The 15,391-nt window shown below is 41.7% G+C and overlaps 1 protein-coding gene across 27 annotated transcripts in view; it reads left to right on the top strand.

Annotated features, from left to right (window-relative positions):
* ADGRL3 (adhesion G protein-coupled receptor L3) overlaps positions 1 to 15,391 on the top strand; it is a 492,252-nt gene that overhangs the window by 171,479 nt on the left and 305,382 nt on the right. For all 27 annotated transcript variants that reach the window (XM_038134649.1, XM_038134653.1, XM_038134633.1 and 24 more), the window contains exon 3: positions 3,871 to 4,118. In XM_038134649.1, the coding sequence (XP_037990577.1) occupies positions 4,064 to 4,118 (55 nt within the window). In that variant the 5' untranslated portion in view covers positions 3,871 to 4,063. The remainder of the gene's footprint in view (positions 1 to 3,870; positions 4,119 to 15,391) is intronic.

The following is a 15,391-nucleotide window of genomic DNA, read 5'->3' as shown; positions in this document are numbered from 1 at the left end:
TTTTTCCTTTAGCCATTCATAATGCGAGCAGAAATACAGCTCATTCTCTTACTTCAGTTTAATGTTAGAAAATTCTTTCAGTTAATTTAATTTTGCAGATATTGCATGTTTTATTTTTTTCTTGCTGGGTTATTTCTCTTCCCTCTCTTAACAAAATTCTGAATACGTTGCCTGAAATAATCTCAAGTAGCAGATGCTGAGAATGGGGAATTACACCCATGGTTCCAGCTTGGACCATCAGCTTCAAGGAGTTTAATTACTTCCAAAATTTTCCCCTCGTAAATAGAGAATTTAAATGATATTTGTTTGAAACATCACACTTATTTCCTACTTAGTTGGTGACTTTTGCCAGAGGAGGAGAATAAGGGCTGGTATCTTTTCTATAAAGAAATATAAAGCAATCCTTGTGTCCTTGATTTGTTTAAGTTAGTTTTGCTCTGCACATTTTCAGGGGTGGGGAGGAAATGGCTGCAAGTAAAACTGGATAAGAAAACCACAGCATTCTTATCTGACTCTTGCTAATGGGCCCCTTTGTAAGACACTCTCTCCTCTCCCCAGGCTGCCTAGGAAATGCTGGATACCTGAAGCAGCTTTTGCCTTGTGAGAAGGGTAGGGAACAGCTTTGTGCAGGTGCAAAGGCTTGTGTTTGGAAGAAGGCAGTAATTAAATGGAGTTCTGACAGGTTTGGCTTGCGCTGCTCTGAATTCTGCTTTGAATTCAGCCTATCTGTTCACTCACCACATGAACTGGTTTCCTTTTCTTTTTCACCCTCCCTGTAGACTGTCGACAGATGAGCTCAGAAAATGCTCCATGTGCTGCTTGACATCAACTGCTGAAGAACAGACTTGGGTAGATGTTGAGATTGTCAGTGTATCTATAATGCTCTTTTATGAGCAACGCCTTTATGAATACTTCACTGCTCATCTCTTCACTATGAGGCCTTAGTTCCTTTATTTAGCTTTCTCCTATTCTGTCAGTAGCATTTTGAGCTGGATTTTTGGGAGCTGCCAGCATGCAGTTCTGGTTTGGGTGATGCAGCAGATCAGACTGTGAAGGTGTCAGGGGCAGCCCTTTGGGCATAAAGGTCAGTGAGCAGAAGAACTTTCTCTTAAATCAATGCAGGCTGCATCATCTTTGTGGTTAAAGTCCAAACCCCTTAAGTCAAGCACTTAAATTTTTCACTGTGATAGTGTATCCCTTTCTTGCATCAATAAATGTAAAACTCTATATTACAGCTCACAGATAGTGAAGTGTTTTCTCTAGTTTCTCTCCTTGGCTGTACTTTGCCTGGAGGTAATCCAACAATGAAGTGAATTTTGTTTTGCAGGCCTCTTTCTGCTGCTTGTGGGAGTTGAGTGACCATTAAGAAAAAGGCTTGTTCTGCTTATTTCCTATGTAGCTGTTTCCCTGCAGATACCCAGTTCCCAAACATGCCGTGATTATTTGATTACATGAAATACAAACCCACCCAGAATTGTGCAGCATTCCAATGTACTTGGTTAATCTAGTGGTGCCCTGTGTTGTTAAACACAGCTGGCATGTGTCCAGACACATTGTGTATTTGGTAATACTTGTGTGTGAGCTTGAGTTGAAGGCTTTGCAGAAGCAAGTTTAAGGGCAAGGTTGTGGCAGCCAGGGTGTGCAGACACCACCTGACAGGTCACATCTCTGGAGTGTTCTCCTCTGGCAGGAAGGATGGTAGGGCAGAGAATATTTGGTCAGATTTACAACTGGAATAAATGGTGCATACTGATGAGCTAGTCCTGTTGTCTCTCTTGCACAGGAGCTTTGTGACTCAATAATGTGCTTTCCAGGAGGATAAAATGTTTATTTGGGGCTCTGGTGATTCCAAGACATTAGTTCTCAAAAATTAGTGTTTGGACTTTGCAGAGAGTGTGTGAATGCTTTGCTCATTCAGCCTCAGCCCATGAGATGATAGGATTCGAGGATTTTTTTTTCCTATCATACAGGAATGTATAGACAAATTAAAAAATTTAAAGAGCACTGTGTAAGTATTTTGCTGACAATTATCCCTTCTCTGGGATAGAGAGCCTAATTAATTTGTGGCTTCTTCAGTTATACCCAAAACCCTTTTACTGCACCATAATGTTATCTCTTTCTAACAGGCTTAGATTATTCAGAACTGATTCAGTTTAAACAAAACAAAATTGAAAACAAACCTTTGCTCCTTCACTGCCTGACTGAGCTTTTGCTTCGGGGAGGTGTACCTGTGCTTGGATAGCTTTCACCCATCTCTGTATGCCTTTTCAAATTTTGTAGCACAAAAAGCTTCTCACTTTTAAAACTTTACAGAGGATGCTATAGAAAAAGCATGCATAAATAATGGCAGTTCTGTAGTTTGATGTGTACTGGTAGCCTACTGAAATATAAATGGAAAACTTGATCACTGTTTCGAATGTACAATTTAAAATATTCATGAGGCTCTTCCCTGTTTGAAAAGCAGACTTTTATTATTATCAGTGACCATTTTGATTAGTCCCAGCTTGAGCAAAGTTTTAATTTCAAGGATGTCCATAAAGAAGCCACTTGACTGCAGATTGACCTTGGATTTTTTAGTAACCCCACATACAGAGATGAGAAAAAAACTGTGGAAACTAAATGCTACATTTGAGTGAACAAATTGCAGGGACAGACTGGGGAGGAGAGTCAAGTGAGAAAATAAAATCTTGGCAGTGCAAGATATATTTATTAAAAAAAATGCAGCTTCTTTATAGACTTTGGTTCTGAACAATATGGGGTTTTATTTAGTTGATCAGTAAAGATAGGAAGCAAAACAAAGGCCACTTTGTCATGCCAGACTTTCAGAAATATACCCACATCACAATGGCATGCAGCACAGTTTTTTCATACAGCTTTTTGGCTCAGACTTGGTTTTGGGTAAGAACAAAAGTTGGCAAAAACAGCTTCTGTGCTCAGAGAAGAATAACTTCTGTTGATCAGAGATTTTTGGAGAGGTTTTTAATTAGACCAGTACTGTGAAGACTGCAGAGTCTAAGGAGTTCAAAACAGATATGTAAAGTACTTTTCAATTCCTCATATTTCCTCATCATTTCAAAGTCAGTGGGGAGCTAAGTTTCAAACTGCTGCTGCAGTTTAACTCTGTGTAGTTGTTTTTTTCCTGCCAAGTTTAAGTCACCATGGCCATCTAGCCCCTTCTGGAGAGATTAAAGTGATGGAAAGCTGGAATACGTTCTCCGCTTAAACGAGCGAATGTTTCTATTCAAGCACGGATTCAGATTTCCCCGCGCTTTCCTGGGCATGGACACGTGGGATGGACGAGACCATGATTTTTTAATTCCTCAATAAATAACTGCAGAGCTCGACTAGCAGTGACTAGAAAGTAGCTGATTATAGGAAGAGGGTGACTTTGGGCTCTGCTTGGGTTCAAAGCCTGGTGCAGATGCAGTGATTAAAAGCCATACAGGTCGCCTCAAAATAAGAGAGGCTTTCTGGCATATCATCAATGGAAATACTCCCAAGCTATGTTACTAATCCCACTGCCTGGCCTGGTATCTTGCTGTTAGCATCCACATCGGAGGCACGACAGAAATGCAAAAGGGAGGGAAAAGTCTCAGCTTTTTTGTTCAAAACTGCTGTCTGGGGCCCTCCTTTGAGAGAGAAGGCAGAACACTGGTTATCCACCAACTGGTAACTGGTTCTCTGCACAGGTATAAGTTTTAATTCCTGTTTTATGTAGGAATGTGCATGCATCTGAAGGGCCAGGGAGTGGGGAAGACACATTTGCCTTTACAGCTGCTGGCAGCAAAGAAATGCAGCAAGACTTGATTGAAAACATCTATCTTACTGTTTGACTAACTGCAGTTTTTTTTTTTCCTTTCTCATTTATAGGTCTCAGACTCTGGATACTGGCTGTGGGAATTTTTTTATTATTATTATTTTTGATTGTTTTTTTTCCCCCCCTTTTTGGATGTGAATTGAAGGCCAACAACAGTTGAAGTGTTGGAAGCAAGTGCAGGAGGACGCTCACCTTTTTATTTGAACCCTTGTTTGCTGGGATACTTTCAAGCTCTCCTTCACAGTCATGTGGTCATCACAGCTGCTGTTCTTCACAATGCTCTTAACACCGTTTGCCCATGGTGAGTGAGAGATGGTGTAAATGTGCCTGTGGGAAGGGAAGAGAAGAGAAAATAGCAAGGATTTTGTCTGTCTTTTCCTAATGGTGTGGGTTTTTTTACAGGATGTTGATTTCTCTCCCTGCTTGCACTTCATGTCTTTGAGATTCCCAGGTTACATTATGACTTAACTACTGAAACAAAGAACTCTGGTGACACATAAAGGCTTGTTTTTCTGAGTTTAGCTGCTACATCAGACAGACTTTTTCTTCCTTTTTCTTGGGGAAAAATGGATTTATTACCAAACAAATCCGAGTAGGGTAATGAGAAATAAAGGCAAATTGTAAAAATACCGTCCCCTCTACCTCCCTTCTTCCTGAAGTAAACTTACTACCAGTTGTCTCTACCTCCTGCCCTTCAGCAGTACAGGGGCACAGGCAATGGGAGTTGTGTTCAATTTATCACATCTTGTTTCTACTGCTCCTTCCTCCTCAGAGGGAGGAGCCCTCACATTCTTCCCTTGCTCCAGTGTGGGTTCCTCCCATAGGGTCCCTTGTCCTGCCAGCAAACCTGCTCCAGTGTGGGCTTCTCTCTCCACAGAGCCACTGCAAGGCTGCAGGGGCACAGCTGCTTCACCTCCAAGGGCTGAAGGGAAATCCCAGGTCTGGCATGGGGAGCACCTCCTGCTCCTCTTCCTTCACTGTCCCCAGAGCTTTTTCTTTCACAAAGCAGCAGCTTTGTCCCCTTTTTTGGATATGTTATCCCAGAGTCTCTACCACAGTCCCTGATGGACTCAGCCTTGGCCAGTGATGGGTCTGTCCTGGAGCCAGCTGGCATTGGCTCTGTCACACACAGGGAAAGCTTCAAGCAGCTTCTCACAGAAGCCTCCCCTGTAACCAGCCCCTCCCTCCCCAAAACCTGGCCATGCAAATCTAGCACAGAGCTGTAGCAGAAAAATTTGATCTCTTTTATTAGCCAGGAAACTCTTAAGTGAAATGTGACTCCTGCAATTCCCTGAAATAAGATTTTGAGGCCTGTTGGGTTCTTTTGATATGAGAAACCCAAGTGCATGCTCTAGAAGTAAGCTGCCAGGTTTCTCAAGTGCTGAAGAGTTGAGGAGCTCCTATTAGCAGTGATGGTTTCTAAGTGTTCAGGGCAGAACTTTGGAAAATCTGTCTGCCTGATTTTTCTAATGCTTAAATGGAAGGGGAACTCTACCAAGGATCTCATTTTAACTAAAGGCCAGTGGAAGCATGTCTGTCAATGACATGACTCCCTGTATGTAAGCTGTGGGCCCCTGCTTTTAAAATATTCATCAGGCTTTTTGAGCTTTACCAGCTGACCCTTTGTGTATGTGCTAAAACACTGGAGGAAAATTTTATGGGAAAGAAGGTGATGAAAAAAAAGAAAAAATATGATTGGCTGAACACGACTATAGAGCACAGCCTGTCTTACATAACCTTTGGGGACAAAGGCTATCTGTACTATTGTTCTTTAAGCAAGACTCCTCCTCACTGACTTGAAAATTAGAATGAGTGTTTTAACTGAGTTGATCAATTAGGGTGGAATGAAAGAGCTATTTAGAAAGGTGCTCTCCGCTGGTCTCCAGGAAAGTTAAATGCTAAATGTTTTGTAAATCTTTATAATTAAGTGGTATTAACAGTGAAAGCAATTCTTAGTTTAAATATGCCTCTGGCAGTTTTGTTTAAGATTCTCAGTGCCACTGTAGCTGGAAAGTCCTGCCTAATAGTCCCAGTAAATTTAAATGTCCCAAGTATCCTAGGAGTCATATTGTACTGCAGATGAGCAAATGCCAGAGGTGCAGGAACTATGTCTGGAAATATTTCTACCCTTTATGCTGCTCTCCAGACTAAATGTACAGGGTGTTTGCTGTGGTGGTAAATTTGACCATCACCCATCTACCCAACACCTACATTACCTGATCAGCTGCTAGTGGAAGTGTGACAGCTATCTTTGAACAAGGGAGGCAGAACACCTTTGGTCTGAGCCAAGGAACTTCATTTGGCTTTCCCTGTTCTCATCTCTGAGTGGCCAGGATGCAGCTTCCATCTCAGCACTGTGGCATGCTGTTTATACACATGCCATAACCTCATCTTCCTTATAAAAATAGCTTAGTTAAGCCCTGCTTTTTATTTTTTTTTAATTTTTCTTTTAGTAATCCCTTTTTGCTGCATGCAGAAAGCATTCAGAATTTATGCTTAACAGGAATCAAGCACTGGAGTTCCTCTTTCATGATCTAGAATGACTCCTGTACTGTAGTGATTGCTGGAGATGATATGAACTACTTTTTCAGACTGACCTTGCTACATCTCATTCCCTTTTTGAGTTCCCTGACACAGCCTCTTCATCTGTAGGGGTAGCTGCATTACAGACAGATTTCTTAGACCAGTGATCACATATATTGGAGAGGTGGTGGTGGTGTTTTGATGTTTTGGTGGGTTTTTTTTTGGTTTTTTTTGTTTTTGTTTTTTTTTTTTTTGTTTTTTTTTTTTTTTTTTTGTTTTTTTTTTTTTGTTTTTTTTTTTTTTGTTTTTTTTTGCTTTAGCTGTATCATTTCTTGGAGTAGATTGTGTGTCTTGGGCTGTGATAACAGGTATGGAGTCAAAAGGGTGTATACTTCAGTGATCTGCAGGATGAAAAGTAATCTTCCAGAATAGTGCCCTGGTATAATGTCATTTTGTTGATAAGCTGTAGAAATCATAAAAGGGGAAAAGGTCATGAGTCCTTGCATTTCCTCAGTGATGATGTTAATCTGCTGTATCCAAAATGCACAGGCACAGCACTGTCTAGTTTTGCTCAGACTGCTTTGAATTGCAGCTCACCAAAAAACTGAACCACGTGAAATACTTAAGATAATAATAGATTTGTGTAGTGGCTGCTTTCTTTACTGTTACCCTTGACTTGAACGGAAAATGGCTTACAACTTATGTCACAACCTGGAGCAGTGTAGAAGCTCCCCCAAAATCTATCCCCACTCCTAAGCTACAGCAAAGCCTGTAAATCCATTTGTTGCCTAAAACTAAACCTGTTACACAAAATCAGAGAATTACACAAGATAGACTGAAATAATACCAAGGAATAAAATAAAGCCATCAGCAATAACAATAAAAGCAAAGCCTTTTTCATCCTTTGCAAGGGCTCTGCTAAGGGGACAGGGCTTTTGCATCCCTGTCTTCTTTTTGCCCCTCTTTGGAAGCTTTTCACAAAGCATCTGAAGGTCTGGACCCTGGGAAAGTGCTCCTTGGTTTGTGTTTCCCCCCACGTACACCTGAGCAAACGGATCCTCTTTCCCTGTAGCAGGTGGATTTCCAAGAGGCATTTTCTGGAATGAGCAGCTGTTTTCTTCCTCAGCCTTCCTCCCCTTGACCCCAAACAGAGCAGATTTCTCTTCAGCCACAAATGAACGTGTCAAAAGTTCACTTGAAATGAGATGGACATGACAGGCAGCAGCTCAGTTTGCAAGCCTGGAGAGATGTACACCTGCTCTGTCACATTGCTGTCGTGCTCGTGTGTGGCTCAGAGTTGAGATTTAAGACTTCCAGACTGCTGGACAAAAATAATAATAGAAATAAAGGGATTCAGAGCTGCATGCTGTTAGGAGCAGGATAGGAAGGATGCCACAGTGATCACTGTGGGGTGAAATTTTGCACGTCTCCAAACAAGTAACTTATTTTAGCCTCTGGAAGAGAACTGAAGGCCTGTTGTATGCAAAGATCTTTATCATCCTGTCACATTGGTTTGTTATTATTTATTTGCAAATTACTTTTTTTAAGGATTGTGCTGTGTGTCTAATTATATGATGGGCAACAAAGAATGAGTTAATTGTTGTTTTTACTCTGCTTCTTTTAATAATTCAAAAAGGGATAACCACTTATTTTTCCAGTTAAGTAATAATTCAAATTGCCCAGTTTCTGTTGGAGATAGTTACAAATGCAATGAAAGTGACAGCTGTGACTATCTACCTTTTTCTTCTGCTGCTAAGCTCTTGCCTTGTGCTTGTGACATGAGAATGGGCTGTCAGCATCCTGGATCCTGCTTGGGAAAGTTCCGGAGTTTGGTCCCTCCTGGTCTTGCAGCTGCTTGGGATTGTTTTGTATATATTTTAACCCTGTATTTATTAATGGGTTGCACACTGTTCTCTCCTGATGATCGATGGGGTGGATTAGTCATAGCTGTGATTGCTTAAATTCCTTAGTATTTTCCTTGATATACAATGTGATTTTTGGGTTAGAACCGCACACTTGGCCAAAACGAAGCGAAACTAAAGTCAGAACAAATTAAACAATAATGTAACCAAGACCTGGCTGAAATTACAGGACAAACAAAAGGTATCTGTGTCATGGTTTAAGCTCAGCTAGCAACTAAGCACCACACAGATGCTTGTCTACTTCCCTGAAGCCTCGTATATGAATGTGGTTCTGTATTTTCATGCAGAATCCAAAACATAGCACTGTACCAACTACTAAGAAAAAATGAACTCTCTCCCAGCCAAAACCAGGACAATCTGACATTGCAGCTAGGACAGACTAGACAAAAGTTATCTGATCCCAGGGGAGGTTGCAAGTGCAGCAAAGTTTCTCGAATAACTTTGGAGATGAGAGCTAAGTTTAAGCTAAAGTAGGTTGTAGTTCAGACAAAGCCTGTCAAGTCCTGGAGCCTGGTGTTGTTATGAAGCTTAAGGCCTAGTACTGATACTTGACAGCACCAAACTGGCAGGACTGCAGATGCTGCTGGCCCAGTTCTAAACTCAAAAAAAACTGGTTGCCTCCAAGAATTCATTTATGCAGTCTTGTGGCGTAGCTGCGAAGTGACCTTCCTGCATTTAGGGACAGATGCCATTTTGTCTCTCCGTATGAGAGTTAGTTCAAGATGGGGCTGAGCTAATTTATCATTTGCAGAGTAGGAAATGAAATTTGAAGTCCTTTCAAGTCATTGCAGCTGCAAGGAAGAGAGCCTCGTCTGCTGTCCTGTTCCTGCCCTCTGAGCTTCTGCTCCATCTTTGCAGTGCTTCTGGGAGACAGCCATGGCGAGGGCTGCATCCTTGTGAAAAGATGGCACTCCAAGGTCAGGCTGATCTCTCCAGGCATTAGCAGGTCCAGATGCCGAGCCAGTTTCTGTGGGAACAGTGGAAATATTTATTACTGAACAGCCCTGGTAGTTGCCTGGTGACAATGATTCTGTTAAAGCAAGCAGCATTATCTATCTTGGGGGAATATATGATGCTAGCAGGCTGGTCTTTGGTGACAGAGTGCTGTTTAATGTGAGCTGAACATTCGCCTCACTACTATTTTAATACGGTGAAAATACTGTCACTGCTTAAAATACATACTGTGTTTCTTTTATACTTGTACAAGTGTTATGTTAGCTAGTGAATGGAGGATAATTGCCTTTTACTACGATACTCTTCATACAGTCACAATGAAATACAAGATACATGTTTTATTAGTTGTGAAATAGCCAAGTTGACTTCCAGGCTTCTGCCTAACTTCAGTGTTTTAAAGATTAATCATCCTTGAAATATTTATAATGTTTGCTATTCTTGGCAATTTGTATTACCTGCAGCTGTGCCACCTTTTCCATAGTGGAACAAGTGATCGAGGAAGGCTTTTCCTGATAAAAGGGGGTGACTGTTCTCTGTATAAACCACAGCACTTTCATTAGCAGCATTACACTAAAATTGAGAGTATTAAGTTCCCCATCTGATGACAGATCAATCTATAAACTGATAGAGGGTGAAATTCAACCTTTTTAAGACTATCCACTTTTTAATTCTTGTTTAAGCCATTATGCAGTGCAGAGGTCTGTGTGTGGACCCACTTCTTTCATGTCTAAATTTCACACTAAATAAGAAGGGAGATTTGAAGCAGGTTTCCTCATAATGTGGGGGCTTTTTTCTTCAGTTTTTGGCAAGTGTGTCTGCTCAAAGAATCTTCCTCCTATAGGGAGGAAACAAGACCTTTTCCTCCCAGGGTTCCATATCAGGACGAGGGCTATTTAATGTCTTCGTCAGTGGCACGGACAAAGGGATCAACTCACTGCGTCCTCAGCAAATGTTTTGTTGACACTGAGCTGTGTGATGCATTGACATGCCTGAAGGATGGAATATCCAGAGGGATCTGAACAAACCTGAAAGAAGGGGTCACAGGAAAGCTGTGATGTTCCACAAAGCTCAAGAGTTCCACTGTGAGGGTGGTGAGGCTCTGGAATAGTTTGCCTGGAGAAGCTGTATATCCCATCCTTGGAAGTGTTTAAAACCAGGCTGGGTGGGGCTCTGAGCAACCTGGTCTAGTGGGCGGTGTCCCTGCCCATGGCAGGAGGGTTGGAACTGGGTGATATTTAGTCCCTTCCCATCTGAAATGTTTGATGGCTATTAACATGTATGGGGAGCAGTGCATGTGGGTTGCTTTCTGCACTGCAGCAACAGAAAATGTGCTTGCTCTCACAGCAGCAGGAGGAGGTATGCTGTGTTACCTTTCAGGCCTGAAATATCTGATGCCTCTCTCATTTGTTACAATTTCCTGACAAGACTGATTTCTGTTCTCTAGTGACCAACTCTGAGCTCTGATTTTTTCAAGTGTAAGCCAAGCCATAAGATGTGACAGAATGTGAATTACAGCACAGTAATTCCCACCCAGCACATTCAGACACAAAGATGAAGGCCAAATGGCCTCTGCGCAGTCAAGTGTGAATTATTGCACCATAATTTAATTCCTATTATATTTTACTGTGATTGTAAAAATGTTTTTATTAGTGAACTTCTTTAAGAAAAGTCAGTTTTTAAAAAACAGAACTGCAAAGTGCAGTGCTGAGCTTCTCGCAAAGAAGTGTAAATAGCTTTATGCAATGAGGAGTTTTGTTAAATCCTGAAAATTTATATTTGTGTAGTAATAACCCTAGGTAATGAATAGGTGTCATGGTGCAGACATCTGCTGTCTAAAAAAGCTGACCTAACTCTAAGTATTCATTTTGTATCAGCTGCCAGGCAGTTGCTAAGTAGAATGATTAGGTTTTTTTGTTTCTGAACCAGTCTTGATTTGATCTGGAAACCTTAGCTTGCAGCCAGTCTCTTGAGCCTTCCAATCTTCTCCTGGTTCAGGCTATGCAAATATAATGTCTGGTGCATTTGGGTTTTGGTCATTTTGAGCAAGTGCTGAGCAAATAGACGAGGTGGTTTGGTGGCAGCAGTTTGGAGGAGCGTCAGAAAGGGATCAGGCTGATGTGTTGGGGAAAAAATAAGCCAACCTAAAAACAGTTTGGGTGATACTGGAAAAGTCTTTCTTAATTTTCCTTTTCCTTTGTCTTTCTCTACAAACCTTTTGACTTCTTTTTTTTTTTTTTTTTTTTTAATTGAAGAGAAAAGTCAAAGCTCATGCTGTTAAGGGGGCTTAAAGGTTACCAGGCTAAAACCTTCTTCCCAGTGAATTGTTTTGAAAGAATTAAGAGAAGCCATGTGCTTGAAACGACAGGATCTCTGGAGTATTGCCTGGCTTGCTCTTGGAATTCAGGAGGATGTTTAAAGTATCCAACCACGCTGATCCAGGTCTGTCTCTTTTGTAGTTCCTGGCTAGCAAGTACTGTTAGATAGCTCTATTCCTCACTAGTCCTTGTCATAGCTAAGCACAGAATAAATATGGGATTGCTATTAAATTCAAGGCAGTTACTCTCTAAATAAATTTTACTTCTGTTCTCAGCAACTTACAACTCATCAGGATATTGATGGGGCCAAAGCTGTTTCACTTCTGATGGATTTGAGTATTAAGATTAGCATCCCAATGAAAAAACACAGTGGTTTTCCATGTAAGTGATGCAATTACTGTGGTTTGGCATTAGATGCAAATGCTTGCAAAAAACACACCCAACCAGAAAACCAAACCAAAAAAAATAAAACCAACAACCAAGCAAAAAGGCTTGCCTAACTTTTTAAATTATTTATGAGAATGATCTCTCTGTACATCCTTTTGGAGTTAATAGTCTTTAAGGAACCAAGACTGAAAAATGTAGCATCCCAGAGCTAACTAATATGGGTACAGGCATCCCTTAGCCAATACCCAGAGGTGCCGTGGAGCACCAGGAATATTTTCACATCTGCAGCTTTCTACACATGAGAGGACACTTTGTCCTGGGTCTTCCTGGATGTGCAATATACCCCAAAAGGACTGTTTTTTGGGACAAGCTGAGGTTGAATGAGGCTGGTGCAGTAAAGAAGGAGCAGCAGAAGTGAGCAGCTTCCCTTTCCTTATCCTCATGAATAAGGGAGATAGCTGCCCACCCGTTACCTATTTGTTTTCACCTATTGCATCGTTACCTTAATTTGGCTAATTGCTGATTCCTGTCTACTTTGTTAAGGCTAAGCTTCCAGATAAAGCTCATTTTTGTGAAAACAGGAAGCTGCCAGGGTTTGGAGAGATCCTGACATTCTGGGCTGATAAAAGGGGTTTGGTGGGTGAGGCCGTGCATCCATTCCCCCAGTGAATGGAGAAGTGCAGGACCTAAGGACGTCTTTACAGACAAAGCAGCCGCGTAATGCTAGGGCAGGGACATCCTTTCCAGCAGCGGTGGAAGCCATGGCCAGGTTTTGTATGTGCAAAAGCTTGCTGTGCCCATCCTTTCCATGTAGCTGGAACACCTCTTTTCTGGATGTGAAATTCTGTGGGATTGCCCACAAATGGGTTGTTATTTCTCCTTTCTTTTTCTAATAACATCAGCTAAGCTTCAACTGTTGGAGTTGGATAGAAAAAAAATACTTATGAGAGTTTTCTGGCCCTAGTTCTCTCATACATTGAAGCTGGGCATATTGAAGCACTCTAAGCTAAAATGAGATAAGAATGACAGTGAAGGAATGAATTATGGCCACCTGCATTCTTGCACCTCCTCATCAGCTGCTGCTAACCTGCTCCCATGAATTCTGGGCATGCCTGTTTTCCTGTTAGGGAGAGCACCCTTTGCCCAGCAAAAACCAGCAATAAGCTGCTCTTTATTGCAAATGAAACTGCTGATTCCCCAGAAGATATCGCTAACATCCATTTTATCAACTCCACTATGTTAAATGAATCTTAGAGCCATCTGATGTTTATTACCCCATGGCATATTCACTGTTGTTCAGTTGTTTCCTTTATTGATCATGATTTTTTTTGAATTGGATATGTTTGGTGATGTGGTTTTTTTGAATTGCGAAGACATTTCCTGCTGCTTGATGAGGACTCATCTGGGAAAGATGCTGTGGTGTGGAAAAAATTAAAAGCACGTCAGAGACTTCAGTAGACTTTCCTCACTTGGAATTTCCCTGATTTTGTCAAACAGTTTTGTGCTGGGCATCCTCCCTGGAATATTCCTACCAGGGACTGGCAGGATGATCCCTGTTCTGTTATGGTTCTGCTCCAAGCTGTGGGATGTGCAATGGGTTTTTAGCCAATGCCACAGAGATGCTGCAATCTGCCCATTGTAGCAAGTGTGGGCCTGGGCTGGTGGGTTTTAGTTACAGTGCAGTACTGAATGCATCCCATAAACTCAGGGAATTATAGTCACAGCAACATGTACTTCTGTATATTCCCTTGTGCTTTGCTGTGTTGAGCTGCTTTCTGCAGTGCTTGATAGTGGTGGATGCCTTGTTACACATCCTGAGGTGTAAGTTTGTTTCCTGTACGACTCACAGGTGCTAAAAAAGACAGTCTGTGCATTAGAATAGGCAGAGAAAGAGCAATGTGTAATATTATTACTGTCTCTCCCTCCTTTACCATAATCTATGGAAACTGAGATACCTGATGGATTTCAGAAACTCAGTCAAATTGTCACCTGTTCTTAAGTCTCCAGAATGTGGAGCCATAAATAAATAAAGCATTTTAATACTGTATTTAATCACAGAATCAGTGGGTTGGAGGAGACTTTCAAGATCATTGAGTCCAGCCCATGCCCTAAATGTCTTTGTGGTCTGATCCAAATCCCATGGCAAGCGGGTGATTCCATGTAAATGCACTCTGAATCTGGTTTGCTCAGCCCAGAGGGGTTGCTTTGGGGAAAGCAAGAGTGTAACATGGAGGAGAAGGTACCCTGGGCTAATCTTTCAAATCTTAGTGCTTGCAGTGCGTTCACTAGATTGTGGGCTGCTCCCCTGCTCTGAGAGTAACAGTATTGTCCTTGGTCCTTATTCTCTTGGCGGGCTGATCCCCTTAATGCTTTTCTAGGAGCAATTAGAAGTCCATCAGTGCTGCTGATTTAAATGAGAATTTTAGGGGTTTTTTCCCCTCTGCAGCTCTTGTTGCTGAAGATCTGTCTCCAACTTTTAATTCACAGCATCTTGTTTCTATTACTGAAATGCTGGAGGCTGCAGTAAGGGGCTGATTTAGTATCAGGGGAGTAGATGACAAAAAGGAAACTGGCTTTGGTATGTCAGTCTCGTGCAGCACTTCTCTCTGCAGTGGCGGGGAGATGTGCCTGTTGGCTTATAAGCAAGGCAGTGTGGCTGGCTGTGCTATTTTTGTCAGGTTGGAGCAGAGCTGGGAGCTCAGCGCCCTTCCAGTCAAGGGTGTGGATGAGCAAATCCAGGTGGCAGTGTCTTTGCAGGCAGGGAAAACCATGGTGGTGCTCCACAAAGCCAGGGGCTGGTACAAACCCTGCCAAGTGCTGCTTGCTGTGTGTTTCTCCAGAGGTATCCTCTTCCTCCCTCTGTGTTCACTCCTCTGCTGGGGCAGAGCAGTCAGCGCTGGGGCTGGCAGGTGTTCCTGGGAACAGGAATCCCCTTTATTTCTCCACTCTGAAAGACAGACTCATGATCAAGTCCTGTTTATCACCTCAGACTGTATTTTGCCAGCATCACTCTACAATTCTGTGTACTTGTAATCGGTAGTATGTTTTCAAGGAAGAATGCTTACTTGTAAGAGTTGTGGGAAAATCCAGATCACTTGATTTTATTTTTCTGCGTGTGTTTATGTGCATATGAGGATGTATATGTCCTTTAAATGTAATTTTCGTACTGTATATATAAATAAACCCATAGTGAGCTGGTCTGTCTAAACTTGGAATAATGCTAGGAACATTTGATGCGTTCAGGTCTTTGTCGTGACTTGAAATCCAACCTGTCATCACAATTTGTAATCTTATAGGCATGTGCAATTAAAAATCTTACCATTAGATATTGCTCTGGGGGAATTCTGAGGACTAAAAAAAATCTAATAATGTTTAGTTGTTTTCCTTAATTTGATTGGGGGAAGAAATGGCCTCATGGCCAAATGCCAAATACATAATGAATTCCTATCACCAGCAGACACCTTAGAGATTGT

This window comes from Motacilla alba, chromosome 4 (assembly GCF_015832195.1).
Source record: "Motacilla alba alba isolate MOTALB_02 chromosome 4, Motacilla_alba_V1.0_pri, whole genome shotgun sequence".
NCBI classification, from domain to species: Eukaryota; Metazoa; Chordata; class Aves; order Passeriformes; family Motacillidae; genus Motacilla; species Motacilla alba.
Note: the sequence above shows the minus strand (reverse complement) of the source record. Positions and strands in the feature narration are given on the sequence as shown.